Source organism: Drosophila ficusphila, unplaced genomic scaffold (assembly GCF_018152265.1).
Source record: "Drosophila ficusphila isolate 14025-0441.05 unplaced genomic scaffold, ASM1815226v1 contig_414, whole genome shotgun sequence".
Classification (NCBI taxonomy): domain Eukaryota; kingdom Metazoa; phylum Arthropoda; class Insecta; order Diptera; family Drosophilidae; genus Drosophila; species Drosophila ficusphila.
The window spans coordinates 6642304-6658581 of NW_025064328.1; the positions used below are offsets into that span (position 1 = coordinate 6642304).

Consider the following 16278-nt stretch of genomic DNA (forward strand, 5'->3'; position numbering starts at 1 on the left):
TTGAGCGTCGGCAACTGACTGAACTGTTTGGCCCAAAAAGTGGCATCAAAACACACAGAAGCTCTTAAAACAAAATGGAATTCGCCAGGCGCAATCGCAAAGAGAATGGGCGAGAGCGAGAGAGGAGGAGGGAGAGAGAGAGGGAAGTTCCTGAGATGAGGTGGAACAGAGCAGCCACCCAAGAAACCCCCGACCATCCGAGCAAAGCCATCTATCAGTGCGGAACTTATTCCCCCGAGGGTTGCTTCGCTTCCATCCCCTGGAGAATTCTGGCCGGCACCAATCGCATCGCCTTTCTGGGTGCCTTTCAAGAAACGAGGCGCACGAGGACCCATGCCGACTGCTCACAGTGGGATGTATTTGTAACCCCCTCCCCTCTCTCGTCCCCTCCCCTCCACCTCTTGCAATTACAAAGTCAAGTCAATTATTTTATAGCCGACTTTCGCACGTGCGTATGGGGGGTCCAAGGGGCGCGATCTCGAGTCGATTCGCGCTGTATTCTCGATTCTCCCAAGGTGCCTGGCGAATTGCAATTTCCACTTGGTTTCTCAGCAGCGGGATAACACACAAACACACTTACACACATATAGGCCATCCATCGCCTTGGTGGCCCGTGAGAATCTTGTCCAGAAGCCGGGACTTTCGTGCTTTGGCAGCGGGTGACGACATGGCCACGGATCTTTTGTCAAGAGTTCCACTCATCCACGTTTCGAGAGTGCCACACGCACGGGACTCCAAGATGACGAGGTGTGTAACCGTGAAGACTTTAAACAATCAATGACATGATATGTATTTAGACTAAGAGCTGTTAAAGGTCGGTTAAAAAACCTCTAAGCAATAAAAACATCACATTAATTAAATATTGGAAACAGAGGTTTATTATGCTTTTAATAAGTAATATCCAATTTAAGACAATTCCAAAAAGGCTACCTTTATATTAGTTCACTTTTACTTTATAATATTTATTGTTATAATATGTACTCTCATTGTTTTTTTTTCCTTTCTTTAAATTTATTTTTTTTCTGTTATGATTTAAAAAAATTAAACTTGGTATGTGTAAATGCCGAAACAAATATTTAAATTGTCAATAATGACTTCAAATTACAATTTTAACCGTCGAGACCCTTATACTTTATTCATATCTTATACTTGTGCTGCGCCATCTATAACAATTTCAGGTAACTGCAAGACGCTCTCTATCGGTTACTGTGTGACCTTTGCAATTTATTTTTCATAGATGGCGCTCGTGTAGAACTGAGAAAAAAATAAATTTAAAAGACCAACAATTTAAAAAACCCAAAATCAGATGGACCAAAATTCACTAAATCCCTTTTCTAATTTCAATCCGATTTCGCAGTGGCATACTTCTAAATGTTTGTATTTCAATTCTATAATCAACTGCAGCATTAGAATTTGTTGTATTTTTTAGCCGTTTTTTTTCCATTTTATGATGCAACCCCTTACCAAATTTCCAAAAAATGAGTTTCCTAAAAATTGACTAGTTTTAAGTCCATTACTTTTCAAATTTAAATCCGATTTAGCAGTGGCATTCTTCTAAATACATATTTGTTTTTCAATACATTAACAAAAATCTTAAAATCAGTCTTAAGATATTAATATTCAAAATCAATACAGATTTATTGCACCTTGCTCATTTCAGATTGCTTATCCATCGCTAAAGCTCACAATCCCCCGCCTTGGGCACTTCCTTTCCCGGACTCTGATCAATATGGAAATTTGCTACGCATATGGCGAGGAAATCGGTCAAATCGAGGGTTCAGTTCCGCTTGCAGATACATTTTTGCCCGCTCCTTTCCTCCACCTCGAAATCCCATTCATATTTTCATTCATCAGGGGTTTTGATTGCGATCACGAGGGCCTTACTCCTTTGTTTACTATCGCCGGAGATGCGTAGTAAAAAGTGGCAGCAGCGCCAGTTAACCCAGTGTCTGCAATCTGAAAAGAGGTGCAAAGCGAGCGAAGAAGGTTTGGACGAAGGAAAAAAAGGAGAAACATCTGTCGCCAAGTAAAAATCCGGTTGCAAGCTGCAACACCGGCTCAAAATGAGCTACAACACGGAGAACATATGATTGAGCTGAACGAATAAAATGGGAAAAACAAAAAACCGAAACGCACCTTTTGTATTTTGGAGCAGCTGCCGTTGCTGTCGGTGTTTTGGAGGAGTATCTTTTGGACCGGAGGAGCGGGGAGCTGGCAGCCTGTTGATGAGCCCACAATGCACACATGCTGCACACTATATCCCGTACGAGTATATGCTGTATGCCCCATCTTGAGCCACAGCGATAAGTACCAGTCGAGGAAGCTATCCACATTAAATTCGGCGTTTGTCGCTCGATGGCAGCTGCCACCGATTCAACCGAAGGGGCTTAAACGCATTTAAAGAGCTGGAGAAGAAGAGGTAACTTGAGTGCCAAAAGTTCAGATAGGTCAAGTCGTTATCGGGTTGTCACAATATTTGCGAATGCATTACTGGGTCATTAATTAATTAAATAAATCATTTATTGGGAAATATAGTTTCTAGGGCTAAAAAAAAAGTAAGGAAAATTTAAAACATTTTTCATCACTTGGTTAGTAGTTTTATTTGCCTCGCACTAAAATTTGGTCTAGTCATTCTGGTACTCAACATCCCTTTTGGCGACCTTAAATATGAACATATGTTGGTTTACTATCACCCTTATTTGTGCCATTTCTTTCAGTGCAAGCCAACTGACCCTTTGGTTGATTTTATATAAAATTTGTTTATTCTATAATGCTTTCATCATATAAAATATTATATAATCCATAATATTAAAGGTGCGATTAATAAAATTAAAATTAAAAAAATATCTATATTTAACATTAATTTTTATTCAGCATTTATCTTCGAATAAAACTTTTTTAAATATCAAACATTTATATCCCCTTGCCTTATTCTTGGTGGATATTTTTTTCACTGGTGTGGCAACCCAGTGAGAGTCTCGTTTTTAATTCCCGAAACCGGCAGCGCGCACATGCCTTTTGAAAGGCGAGCAAAGAGCCGGAGGACCAGCAAGGCTCATTCGAAATTCGTGCGTGCAACGCGAAGGACGTGCCGCTCCGTAGCTCGCTGTCCCGCTCACACACGCTCTCGCTCTCTCTATCGTTCGCACTCTGCCTCTCGTTCACTCGCGTGTGTCTGCCGCTTCGCATTTGTTGTTTGCAACATTTTCGCGCCACCCCAAAAAGTAAATATACGAGTGTTAAGTCGCCCCCCGAAAAAATCGGCCAGTTTGCCCGACCTTTGGTGACGTCAGAGGCTGGGAAAAAATCGCCAGGATGTCTGCGAATAATCAGCAGCAGCAGGCGAATCCTTCGGCCGCCGTTGTGGCATCCGCCGCCTCCTCGGAATACCTGAAGCGCACCTGCCTCATCTGTGGCTGCCACACGAACCAGACGATCAATATCTACGAGCCCCGATCCGGACCCAATATCGTCCAGCTAATCCAGGCGAAATTCAAATTTCAGGTAAGGATTTCCAAGTCTGAATCTCGCAAAAAAAAAAAAAGAATAAAAAAGGCGGGGCGGGGGTGTGGAATATAAAAAAAATCGATATTGGGGCAACTCGGCAGATGAGTCATGCGAGCGAAGCAACGTCCTTCGGCCAAAGTTTTCCCCTTGCGCGTGTATCCGTGTGTGATTTGGGTTAAAAGGGGATGAACTTCGCTGGGCGGAAAAGTATGTGTTGTTCGTGGGACAAGGGGGTGGTGGGTGCTTTTAGGCAGGTAAAATGTAGAGATGGAGCACAGCATCCGACTTTTGGATACAAAAAGTATTAGATAAAGTTTTGTTAAAGCAGTTGGAGATAATAGTTTTTCTCAGCTTATTGTAAAAGAATATATGCCTAAATCAAATTGATACTTAAATACTTTTGAGTTTTTAATTAAATAAAGTAATAGATAAAACCATTCAATATATTAGTTTTACAACATCAGCACTTAATAAACCCCAAATAGTATAACTTCTCTTTTATAACCTTTTCCTGTGCCCTTTGAACTGCATATCCTGTTCCACAGCAGCTGATGCCTTTCCCTGGCACTCCTTTGAGTAATTGGACACTTTGCACATGTCATTCCACTTAGTTCGATGCGATTCCCATAATTTCCAACAGCTTGTTCTAATATGCATAGAATGCGGTCTGTGTGTGTGTGTGGGAAATGCGACAGCGGAAGATGGCCAGGGAAATCGATCCTGGCTGGAGATCCTGCGCTTGCTTACTGGGGAAATGGGTTTCGGGTCTCGGATTACAGACACTCCACTGGGACTTTACTACCTGTACAGCACAGAGGGCAGAAAACCTGCTGGAGAGGCAGATGTGCGGTGGATTTGCCGAGGTTCCGAGATTGCTCCAATTTCTGCGGGCAGTGAACGAACCTTCAACACACACACTCACACACACACTCTTCTTGCTCTTCTTCTTTACCCTCTCCCTGATTTTTTTCTCCTTTTTCCATATCCCAAAACGACAGCTGTATTTGCCACTCGGCACTCAAAATCCAACCCATCAGGGTTCCTCTGCTTTATCAACTCTTCATACCTTCCTCTGCGTTGTGTGTGAGTTTTATTTTTCGCATATCAGCTATTGGATTTGAATACCTGGTTCGGAGTTCACAGTTGATTGTTCTCGAGGCCGAGAGATTTCCTTTGAACCCTCGAACAATGCCAAAAACCTTAAGACACAAATTCCGGTTTCCCAAGTTGCACAAATCCAAACAAACGATCTACCCTCAGAATGAGGTATTAGAAATCCTTGAATTTTCCAGCTGAAGTCCTTGAAGTGCCCGAAACTACAAAACTACTCATGAGTTCAAATTTAACTTCTGCTAGTTTGTTTTTTTTGGTGGATAGTTGGTACTAAGGTTTCCTTTCTATTGGATTAGAAAACAAAAATGGGTCAGACCCTTACTTACTAAGAGTTCTCCATTCAAAACGAAGCCTTATCAAAACATAAACAATTTGAAGAGCTTGTCAACAGCAATACTTATTAGATATAAGATCAATTTCGATTTCATGTTGTTTCCAAGCAGATGTATTTGTTCACAATGCTATTATTCAGTACTTCTGTAATTGCTGGAAAAGTAATCAATTTAATTACGAAATTTAATTCTTCAGCGGCACGCTATTCACTTTCATTATAGTAAAACCCCTCACCATGAGTTTACCCCACCGCAAATGACCCTCGATAGTCACCCCCTGTTTTCACTCCCCTAGGATCGTTAGAATTTACTTTGAACCGTTATTGCGAAACCATATAGGGTGCATATATACCTGCCGCGATCGTAGCCCGGCAACCGATCACCCCCACGGAACTTACACCCTCGCCCTCAATGACAGTGCCATAAACTACGTTTGCATTCGATTTATCAGGCTGCCTCCCTAACTCCCTCTTTTACACAGAAAGAAAAAAGGAATAGTTTAGACTACAGTAATTTAAATACCCTAATAAATGTATTTTCAATACAAAAGATGTTATTTATGGTTTAACTCCTAAGCATATCACTTCTCTCCTCCTATGAGTTCCTTTCTAGTCTTATGATTTATTATCCTATAAATTTTTAGAGGGCACTCTAATTTCCTTCAGTGTATCCCCGATCAGTGTGCGTGTGTGTGGCTTTCTGTCTGCTTTGCACCTGGCCTGCAATTTGCATTATTATACCGTTTACACATGGCTCTTGCAGCACACCTTTTCAGCGCCGAGGCAAAAAAAACCGAAAAGGTAAACAGGCAGCCACAATCGCTCCTGATCCTGGCTACCCTTACCCCTCCCCCTCCCTTCTATATTCTCCGATCCTTTCCCCCTACTCCACGATCACCTTTATCTAATTCCCCGAGCAGCTGTCGCGCATGCGCGTGCCTAATATCCGTCATAGTTCGGGCTTTAACCCAGTTCAGTCCTCGGTTCCACTTCGTTTGAATAGGGCGCGTGGCCCTTGGCCAAAACGAGTTTGCTTCGAGGCCCGAACCGAACCGATTGTCCCTTTGCCTTTTGACTGGTTTTCGTGCCTTTTAAGCCAGCTGCTGTCGTTCGTTGGCAGTTGGGCGCTTAGTTTTTGTCGGCAGGTGCACGAAATTATTGATACCCGAGGAATGCTGAGCTCCGTTCGGGTAATTAATATGCCCGCTCCGTCTGGCAGTTGTTTTCGGAATCGTTATGTTATTTTTTGCACCTTTGTCGATGCTCATTAGTGGTCGCCTTCGAGAGCGATCACTAAGTGCATAGGCGTATCGTCATTTTCGAGAGGTTTATTCTGTGGTTGCGCTCGGCTTCCGATGGCAGGTCACGACATCGAATTTGGGTCACATATCCTATCCAGGCAGTTGCGGGTTCCTAATGATCATGGAGGTTAATGCCTTATAATCAATAACCCATCAGAAAATATTTTGAACTTGAAAAACTAATAAATAATAAATAAAGTTCGTTACTGACTTTGATACATTCATTTTTATCTGTTCTCTTTTTATTGTTTTCCATTTGGTATCCAGAATTAAAAATTAGTTCGGTCAAGAAATCTAGATTAAAAAGATCAGTGTTCTTTCTTAGATTTTAATATAAGTAATTACCATTCCTTAGAACTCCTTTACTCATCTATATTTTCATCCTTTATTTACAGCCTCTGAATGAGGACAAGTTCCTCTGCTTCAGCTGCAACAACTGGCTGATCAACTGGCACTCGCTGCAGGCGGTGAACAGCAATGAGGCGGAGGGCCAAAGCCAAAGTCAGAGCCAAAGCCAGAGTCCCTCGCACATGGGCAACAGTGTCCTCCAGCAGCAGGAGCAGCGGACCAAGCTGCGTCCAGTGGCGATGGTGCGTCCCCAGGTGCGAGTGCAGCCCATCTCCCACTCCCAACCCGTACCCCAGTTGCAGCCACAAGCTCCAGTCAATCCCACACCCGCTCCCATCACCTACGCGAAGCGGAGGAGCAGCCGACGCAGTGCCTCCGTCAGTCGGATGAGCAGAATCCTGCGGCAGAGCTGCCTGGAGAGCCTGCGAAGGAGTCCCAAGAAGAGGATGTTCCTCTGCATCAAACCGCTGAATGCCAAGAGGAGCGGAAGTGCCATTTGCCGGGTGGAGTGTGTGGCGCCCAGGAGGAAGCCCATGGAAGCCACCGCAACCACTGGAACCACTGGAACCACCTCAACCACTAACCAAAGATGCCCGCAGCCCAGTGTGGATGGCAAGGTGGTGGCCATGTTCCGGCGTCTGGGAACCACGCTCAGCAGGGAGCAGCCACCCGCAGAATCAACCACCTCGAAGTCCACCTCCTCCTCCTCCTCCTCCACCGCCTCTTTGAAGCTCCCGCAGATCATGAGTCCTCTGAAGGAGAAACCGCGCTGGACGCGGGCACTCGATGAGGATGAGATCCTGCTGGAATTCGATAGCGCCATTTCCGAAGTTCTGCCAACCAATAAAGTGAGACGTTGCTTGGAGTATCAGGTTACCCATGGCGATGACAAAGAGAACGAGGAAGTGGAAATGGAAATGGAGGAGGAGGAGGAAGGGGAGAAGCAGGAGAAGAAGGTTTGGGACCAAGTGGAACTAAAAGTGGTGCAGGAAGCGGAAGCGCCACTGGAACCACAGAGCCACCGCAAAACGGGCGGCAGCCACCGAGATTCCCACCAAGCTGCAGTCCAACTTGCCGGCCTGCGATTGCCAATGGGCCTTAGTATTAGCCTGGTCTAAAAAGAGCGGAAGTTAAGGGTCCAAACGCAACGCCCACGCCTCATCACAACAAAATAGTCAAATTGCATGCACAATACGCAAATTATGAGCATTAGCGAATGTCTAATTTAATAGTACCTCGATTACATTTTAATTGTTAGTCAAATACCTTAAATAATTAGCGGACAAAATACACAAACACAAACACAAACACACACAAAAACAAAATACAAAATACCTAAGAATGTTAAGTTAACGGATGTGGAAAGCTATATTTAAAATATACACATTAGTCATAGGCAACTCCCCAATTAACCCAAAAAAAAACGCGGAAAACAAAAGAAAAATCCCCTCGAGCCAATGTAGTTGAATTTGTTTGTTTGCTCCAAAAGAAAAAAGTATTACAAAATAACATGCGAAATAAAAATAGCACAAAAAGCAATCAAAATAATATAATTGAACTGGTTTTTATTGAAGTTTTTGGGAGATTACTTTCTTTATTTTGATTTCAAGTGTTCAAATGTTGCATTTAAATTTTAGCGCTTGGTTGGAGCTGCCAACCTTTTCTACTACCGTCGCCGAAAAGTAGGCTTTTATTTTCAAACTGCTTATTGATAAACGTACCAAGCTCGTTTACTGCTTGCACTGCTTGCCATGCTTGACCGTTGAATTCAAACATTTCTTCTATTCTGCTTTTGATAAAACAAAACTGCCAAAACTTGTATTGTGTTGACTTAGGTCAGTTAATATTCAAGAAATGTTGTCGAATTGTGGTGGGAACAAGTTTTTTAACCTCTACCTGTTCCTAATAAATGGTATAAAACCCAGCAGGTAAATTAAATTTTATGGTTATTCCCGAAACAAATCACCTGAATTCGTTAGAATTTGAATTAGCTTTCCCCTCGCGTCCGAAAGTCCGCAGTGTAATTGCTGATTTCTGATGTTTTAGTGCTTCTGTTTGATTTAGCCAATTGCGTAGTGAGAACGAACGTGTTGAGGTCAGCATCGTTTTCGATATAGTTGTTGTTGTTGTTGTTTATGCAACTGAGACAGCGGTGCGTATACTTATTTTGGCTTACAATGTGGCATTTCATCAATACGAACCGATGACTGAGTGGCTGGCAACTTGTGGTTTCGCCGACATGACTGGCAATGTTAATAATGTGGTGCGGAAATTTCTACGCGCACTTCAAGTACGCTTTATTGAGACGGCAGTGCGACTAAGGTTACTTTTATTTATAAATAAATATCAGTGTGCCTTCTGAACTTGAAGATGACTAGGAGAAAACAAGCGAGCGAGCGAGCGGTTTCCGGAAATCGAGCATACGCCCCGTTTGCCGTTCGCAGAGCTCACATCTCACATCCCACATCTCCCGATTCTCGATTCTCGATTCTTGAGTCTCGATGACGGTCAAGGTTGAGGCAGCTTGCTTGCGGTTGCTTGCCACACGGCACGTTCTACGTTCTGCCAGTCGGCGATTTTATCATTGAGACGCTTGAGACATTTTTAGCCGGTCCAAGGATGCGCGCTCTTGCCAAAAATGTTTAGACTTGACTAAGGTCAGTGGTGCACAGAGAGAAACAGCAGGAAAGTATCAGGTTGTTGGGGTATTATCAATGTTTGTTATCAGCTCAAGGAAATTCTAGTTTGCAAAGAACCTTACAAGATGTTTAAACATATTAATTAACTTATAGAAAATTATATTAGGTTGAAGTCTTCCAATTCGTTTATTGTTTTTAAATATTATATTAAACGAATTTAACTAATGGATAATTTTTATTTATTTTATTTATATTACCATTCAATTTATCAACTTTTGAATAATTATAGTGGTTTTCCTTCTGGGCATCCACACCTATTGTTGCATTTGGAGACTTGTGACTGCTGCAACACTCATCGCATTATGTCATCGGTCAGATCGCAACTCCGCACAATTTATGCCTGATTCGATGGCGATAATTCACAGGGTTTATATTTACACCCGATCGCCGGAGATGAACTCTCACTTAATGAGTGCGAGTTGTTCTGAAAACCACGAGCCATGCGACTGGTTTTTTTTGATTCGGATGTGTTCCTGTTTGAGCACGTTTAATTAGCATAAATTAAAAAGGGAGTTCGCCAGGAAGTTTATTCAGGCGAGCAATTGAACCTGAGCTATTCGATCGGTGTTCACAATGCGCGGAATTGGGATACCGGGATATATCCCCCCTCCAAAAATCGTTATGCAATCTACGCACAAATGCTTCCCGTTGGCCAGAGCTTGTGGCGTTGCACTTTTGCATTTAGCCCACGCGGTGAAAAATCATGCGACAATTAGTTCAGTGCGCTGGCCAGCCTGCTTGGCCTGGCCAAAAAAAAAAAAAAAAAAAAACTGGTTTATCGCAGCGAAAAGTATAAAAGCCAGGCAACTGTGGGCGGTGCGACGGGATGCGTGTGTGCGAAAAATCATTCACTTGTGTTCGAGCCTGCATACCCATTGAAATTGTTTAATAAATCGAAGCGGAGCCAAGAGAAGTAAAAATCGAGCAAAAATGAACTGAAAAGTGAACAGCAACAACAGCAAAAACAACAACAAATACAAATACCTTGGGACCACAAAAAAATCGCACGCACGGCAACGATTAAGTTAAGGCATGAGTACTCGAAATTCAGCCCCAGAGGCTGGAGACAAGGCAATAACAATGCTAACGGCCGCTTTATGAACAATTATGAACCGCGGGCGAGTTCGCCAAAAAATCCAAAATACAAAAAATCAAAAAACCGAATAACAACAACAACAACCAAAAAGAAATACTCAACGAAATCAAAATCAAAAAGTTGGGGGCGCATGCGTCACGCTCATGTCACTTTGCGAAGACAAAAATTACGAATTACGAATATTATTCAATAAAATTCAAATTGTTGCTTTCACAGGCAAGGCAGACTGGTTGGGATTTGCTGTTACTATACAAGCACATATATATTTATATATAGTTTGCTGATATTTTTTCGGCTATTTCGTTGGCCTAGTTACCTTCGGTTCTCGAGTGGCGCGAATTTCGCTTTCAGTTTCGAGCAGCCAAGTTGCGCAAGATTCGGTGAATGATTTGGCAAAAAGAGAGCAAATTGTTAGCCAAGCTCCATTTCAAGTTCACCATTGTCGGTTAATTACAATAATACCCATAAGCCGGACCAATTGCAGTTTGCAAATCCCCCAAGAGTTTTTTCGTTTGTAATTTGTTTGTAATACGTTTATTTATGGTTAACACGCATAGTATAATTTATTGCATCCACAGACTAATGCTTCTGTGGGAAATCGAAAAATTAAAAGCTAAAAATGAAAAATATTTTTATTCTCTCCTGTAATAATCCGTTTTGCTGTTTCCTCCGTTTTTTCCGCGGGAGGACAACCAAGTTTCCTTAAACTAAATACGCATTCATTAAACTAACTATAGATTGTAATTGAATAATAAGGTTGAAATAAAAAACAAATAAAAGAAAAAGGTGTGAAAATTACGAGGGGGTTAAATATAGGGAAAATGTGGAAATAGTTTTCTGCCTGCCCTGCGATTTCTAAACCTAATGACCTGAGAATCTAATAATTTATCCTGGTTCCAATTGCATCCGCATTACTCACATCTGGTTAACTATGGCCACGTTTCATTAACTGATTTTATGGCAGCCGTTCGACTTATGGGCGTGACTATAACAATTCTAACCTAATAAAAAGTATTTATGGGCAATAAAACAATACTTAATTGTGATACTTTGTGAACTCATAAGGATATAAGCAGCTATATAGAGAGAATTCTAGGCAATTAAAGAAGTCAGGTGAGACTTTGTGATAATAGTTGGGCCCCAAATTCTACTTTAAGTATTTCATACGTAACGTTGATTTATAGAACCTATAATCTATTAACTGGTTAATGGTCAATCGTAAGTATTGATTACTTCAATTAGTATAATCTTAAGTGTCTACCAAACCAATTATCTCTCGTTTTCTTTCGCTTAAGCTATTGGCAGTGATTGAGTAGTTATGTTGCATAAAAGAATGGTTAAAAAAATAATTTTAGGGCGAGCAGAATTCCACATGAACCAAAAACAAAAACCCCTCGCAATATTCGGTGATAAAAATTGGTTAGCTATAGGTTTCTGTTCCTAACCTAGGTTGGGCTAAGGATCGGGGGTGTACGTGTGGGGCGTTTAACAAGTTGGACAGCATCACAGTGTACAGCCATTAATTTCACATACGATACAACCTGATCGGTTCAGGTTTCTATAACAGTTTATCCTCCCACTAAAAATTAATCAACAAAGTTACCCCGCTCATTGATATTTTGTTTAACCCCTTCAGTTGACGGGTGAAATGGTCTGTCCGAACTTCCTGGCCCGCTGACCGAATCCCTTGCTGCCATCCGGACCCATTGGAGTTCGCACCAGACTCTCGGCCGCCCGCTGGGCAAAGGATCCGGATCGGGAGCGCGGTGATCCGTCCAGGAAGCTTCCCGTTCGGGATCGCGGCTGTCCATCGTAGCCATCGCCGCCTCCGTGCTTGTAGTTGCTCAGGAAGCTGCCGGTGCGGGATCGGGGGGATCCCTCGAACTCCGAGCCGAAGGAGCAGCGGCGGTCGTAGCCCGAGTCCGTGGAGATCCTCCTGCCGCCGATGTACTGGGCATTGTCGTAGGCCGCCAGCTTGCTGCTCACCTGCTGGAAGTTGTTCGAGTAGCGGCGCGGCCACACCTGGTAGCCACCGCCTCCTCCGCCCACCAGCTGATCGGACTGAATGGGCTCCCTGTCCAGGTTGAAATCGTTCGAGGGTCGCCGGTAGAAGCCACCCGTTTCGCTGGCATTCGAGAAGGTCCGCTCGAACTGCATGGATCCGTTGGAGAAGCGGCGCTCCTGGCTCTGATTGCCCGGACAACTGCCATTGGAGCAGACAGAGCTCTTGCGGTAGCTGGTCTCCGTGGACTGGCCAAAGTCGGAGACCCTCCTCGAGCAGGGACAACTCTCGGAGCAATTGGAATCCCGCCGCTGGGGAGCTCCTCCCGTTTCCGAGCAATTGCTCGCCCTTCGCGACATCGAAGGATTGCCTTCCTGTGGGAAGTTCTGCTCGGAGCAGTTGGACAAACGCCTCTGGAGACTGCTGATGGTGGTCACCGGGTTACCGCCTGAACTGACAGCAGAAGACAGTGGCAAGGCATCGGCCAAAACAGCCGCCGTGTTGGCCGAAATCGTCGAGGTGTTGCTGTATCTTCGCGGACCAAAGCCGAAAAAACCCGCCGGAGCCTGGACATCCTGGCTGGATTGGTGGCCAATGCTGCCGCGCGGCTGGTAGTGCTGGTAGGGATTCGGATTGGGGTGGTAGTTGGGCGCCATCTGCTGGTAGTAGTTCGGCTGGAAGTCCGAGTTGTTCCGCTTGAGCTTGAAGCGCAGATCCGGAACAGTTTCGTGACCCGAGAAGCTGCCTCCTCTGCTCCTCTCGTAGTTGGCATCATTGTAGTAGCGATAGTTCTCCACCATCCGGGCAACTGGAGCCGCGATCTGGATGACGGCCGCCTTCTTTCCTGTCTTCTTCTTGGGCGCCACCATCTCGTAGACTTGGAAGGGACCACTCAGGTGACGGGCATCCCTGGCGGAAGAGGACTCCAGGTACTCCACCAAGGCGCACTCCTTCTGCTGCAGCTCCGGGTACTTGTTCATGAACTGGCGCACATCCACGGGAATGGCCATCCCTGGTTTCAGGATGCGGATCAGGGCAATCTCTCCGCAGCGGGAGAACAGATCCGATACCTTCTCAATGGTCAGCTTGTCCATGGGAAGATCGCAGGCCACGATGGTTCGCGAGGGCATCGTCTCATCGAAACTGGGCAGAGGTTCGATCCTCCTCACCTTGGTGCCCACATCGTTCAGCTCGATCTTGCGCGACTTGCGACGCACTGCATCCCCGACCACCTTCCATTCCCTGGTCAACTGGCGCACCCTCTTGAAGCTGGAAACCAGTTTCAGGCTCACGAAACCCTCTTTGTTCCTTCGAACATGTTTTAGGAGGAAGGCATCCTTGAGGATGCTCTCGTTGGAGAAGTAGAACTCCACGGCTTCAGTGATCTCCGCCGCCAGTTCCTCACTGGGAATTAGAGAGGGATCCAGGCTATCTATCTCATTAGGTCCTTGGGGTTCCGCATCCTGATCAGGCTGAATTAGATTTGGCTGCTCCTTTTCCTCTGGCTGCTCCACTTCCTTTTCCTTCTTCATGGAAAGGAACGAACGATGGCTTCTCTTGGCCTCCATTACAGGAGAGTTGGCTGGTGCCACCGCTGGTGGAGGGGAAGCATCCAAGGTGAAGTTGGGATGCAGGTAGATGTTGTCCATCTGGTGCTTGCGGAACTTCTCCAGATTCGCTTCACTCAGAACAGCAGGAGGAGAATTCTGCGAGGTCAAGTCCACCTCGTGCATGATGTGATTATCCACCGCCAAGGGTTTCAGTTCATCTCCCTCCTCCGAGGACTCCTCGGAATCCCCAATGGAGGAGCCCATGCCCACGTCCACCAGCTGCTGATCCGAGGGCGACATGGGCGGGGCACTGGGCGAGGTGTCCTCCGAGGTGCTGCCGTTGCTGCTGCCCAGCTGCGAGTCCAGCGACTCCATTTGGTGGAGCAGCGCTTGGGCGGATCGCCTGGCGTGCATCCGGAGCAGCTTGCAGGGGAGGGAGGAGGACAAAGGAACCACCGCCTGGGAACTGCAACTTGGCTGCTCGTCATCGAACTCCAGATCCTCCTCCTTTCGCTTCTCCAACGGAGAAGGCAACTCAATGGGTTTCATCACGGGCACCGCCGTTAAAATGGGCGCCAAAATGGGTGTGGGATCCACGGGACTCACGAGGAAGGTGTGACCCTCGGCTCCCGCGTGAGGAGCCTTCACCTCGTACACCTGATCCACCTGATCCACCTGATCCGCCTGATCCTTGGCACTGCTCATGGTTATCCCGTTCAAACGACCTTGGCTGATGCTCTGAGATGTTTTTCGGCACTCCAGCAAAAGCGAAAAGTGGTTTTCTTTTGTTTTTCTTTCGTTTCCAATCTCTCTCTTTCTTGGCAAGCTCTTCTACTTCACTTTCCTCCGCTCTCTTTCACTTTCACTTTCAAGTTCAGTTGGGGAAAAGCTCTCCGGCGGAGCTGCACTTTACAGCGGCTGGTCGGGATTAGCCAAGATCTGCATCTGGGTAACCCGAAACTGAAGCGTTCATTGAACGTCAGCTGTTCAGTTGATTTAGTGTTGCTGTTGCTGTTGCTGTTGCAGTTGTTGTTGCTGTTTAATGTTGCTTTTGTAGTTGCAGCAGTTGCTGGTGTGTTTTATATCGCCGTTTGCGTAATTTCGTCTGCAACGTGCTTGGAATTTCTTTGGGGCGTTTGCCTCTGGTTTTTTTTATATATTTTATTTCCCTTTTTTTCTAGGCCGCGCTTGACACCGTTTTTGCCAAAGTTAATAAATAAAAGTTCAATTAACAATTTCGACTGCGTTTCGGGTATTTTGGAGTTCAAGTTGTTGTGGTTGGTTTTTTTTATACGTTTTTGTTGCCCGTTTCCTAACTATTTCCGTAAGGCTTTTAGGTGTTTTTTATTTATTTTGTTTTTTTTTTTTGGTTCGGAGCTTGTGAACTTGTGTAAACTTTCTGTTTCGCACGCGACTAAATTGAGTTCATGCAACGCTGCAACGCGGAGATCGACTGAAATTGCAAATTGATTTGAGGTCGGTTAAATACCCTCTGCTTTCGTTTCAATTTTTTTCTGCCTCTTTTTTCGTGTTTACAGCAGCAGGCGGCCGGCGGCAGAGGCGTCGACGCAGGCAGCGAAGCCGGCAGCGGCGGCGGCGGCGTTATTGAGCGGTCCAAGTACGCACGATAACAACAAAAGCCAATAGCAACAGCAACAACAACGGCCAGCGAGAGAGCAGCGACGTCGACAGCGACAACTTATTGGCAACACACACGAAACTTGTTGCGTTGGCAACAACAACAGCAGCAACAACAACAACAGCAGCAACAACAACAGCAACAACAACAACAGCAACAGCAGCAAACACATCGCAGACGGAGGCAGCAACAACAACAGCAAACACAGCTGCAACAATAGCAAACATAGGAGCAACACTATCAAAAACCGCAGCAACAACACGAGCAACAACATGAGCAACAACAACAGCAGCAACTACTGCGAACCCAGGAGCAACACCACCAGCAATATGGCCAAAAACAACAGCAACACATTGGCGACAATCGCCTTTGCTCGCTGCATTTGTCAGCTTGTTTAGCTGCCTGAATATTTAATAAATTCAGCATTAATGCAACGAAGTGTTCTCGCACACACACTCAGACACACACAAATACACTCACAGTCACTTCCGATTTGCATTGATCGTTTGAAAATTGGGAAAGTGCTTTTCGTGTGCTGACCTCGTTGCACAGAGCACACACAACTGCATTAACAACTGCAATGGCAATTGCAATTGCAATCGCAATTACTGCGTCCAGAAACAGCCGTTTATCTCCGAGGGGAAACAGGAAGGAAATTGCAGCCAGCGACAACAAATTGCAATTTGAGGGTT

The 16278-nt window shown here is 45.0% G+C and overlaps 2 protein-coding genes across 2 annotated transcripts; one reads left to right on the forward strand and one right to left on the reverse strand.

Moving 5' to 3' along the window:
- Positions 1 to 3056: 3056 nt before the first annotated feature.
- On the forward strand, positions 3057 to 8127 carry LOC108101608 (protein phyllopod). The gene is made up of 2 exons (XM_017206021.2): positions 3057 to 3504; positions 6648 to 8127. Exons 1-2 carry the CDS (start codon positions 3316 to 3318, stop codon positions 7716 to 7718), a joined length of 1260 nt encoding a protein of 419 aa, XP_017061510.1. The 5' UTR covers positions 3057 to 3315; the 3' UTR covers positions 7719 to 8127.
- Positions 8128 to 10913: 2786 nt separating this feature from the next.
- LOC108101574 lies at positions 10914 to 15388 on the reverse strand. Its single transcript, XM_017205985.2, has one exon. It carries the CDS (start codon positions 14650 to 14652, stop codon positions 12028 to 12030), a length of 2625 nt encoding a protein of 874 aa, XP_017061474.1. The 5' UTR covers positions 14653 to 15388; the 3' UTR covers positions 10914 to 12027.
- Between the last annotated feature and the right edge of the window lie 890 nt (positions 15389 to 16278).

Excerpts from the sequence above, each read along its gene's own strand:
- LOC108101608 (XM_017206021.2), top strand. The coding sequence starts at position 3,316 with ATGTCTGCGAATAATCAGCAGCAGCAGGCGAATCCTTCGGCCGCCGTT. Across the intron at positions 3,505-6,647 it reads AGGCGAAATTCAAATTTCAG|CCTCTGAATGAGGACAAGTT; the intron begins GTAAGGATTTCC and ends CTTTATTTACAG.
- LOC108101574 (XM_017205985.2), bottom strand. The coding sequence starts at position 14,652 with ATGAGCAGTGCCAAGGATCAGGCGGATCAGGTGGATCAGGTGGATCAG.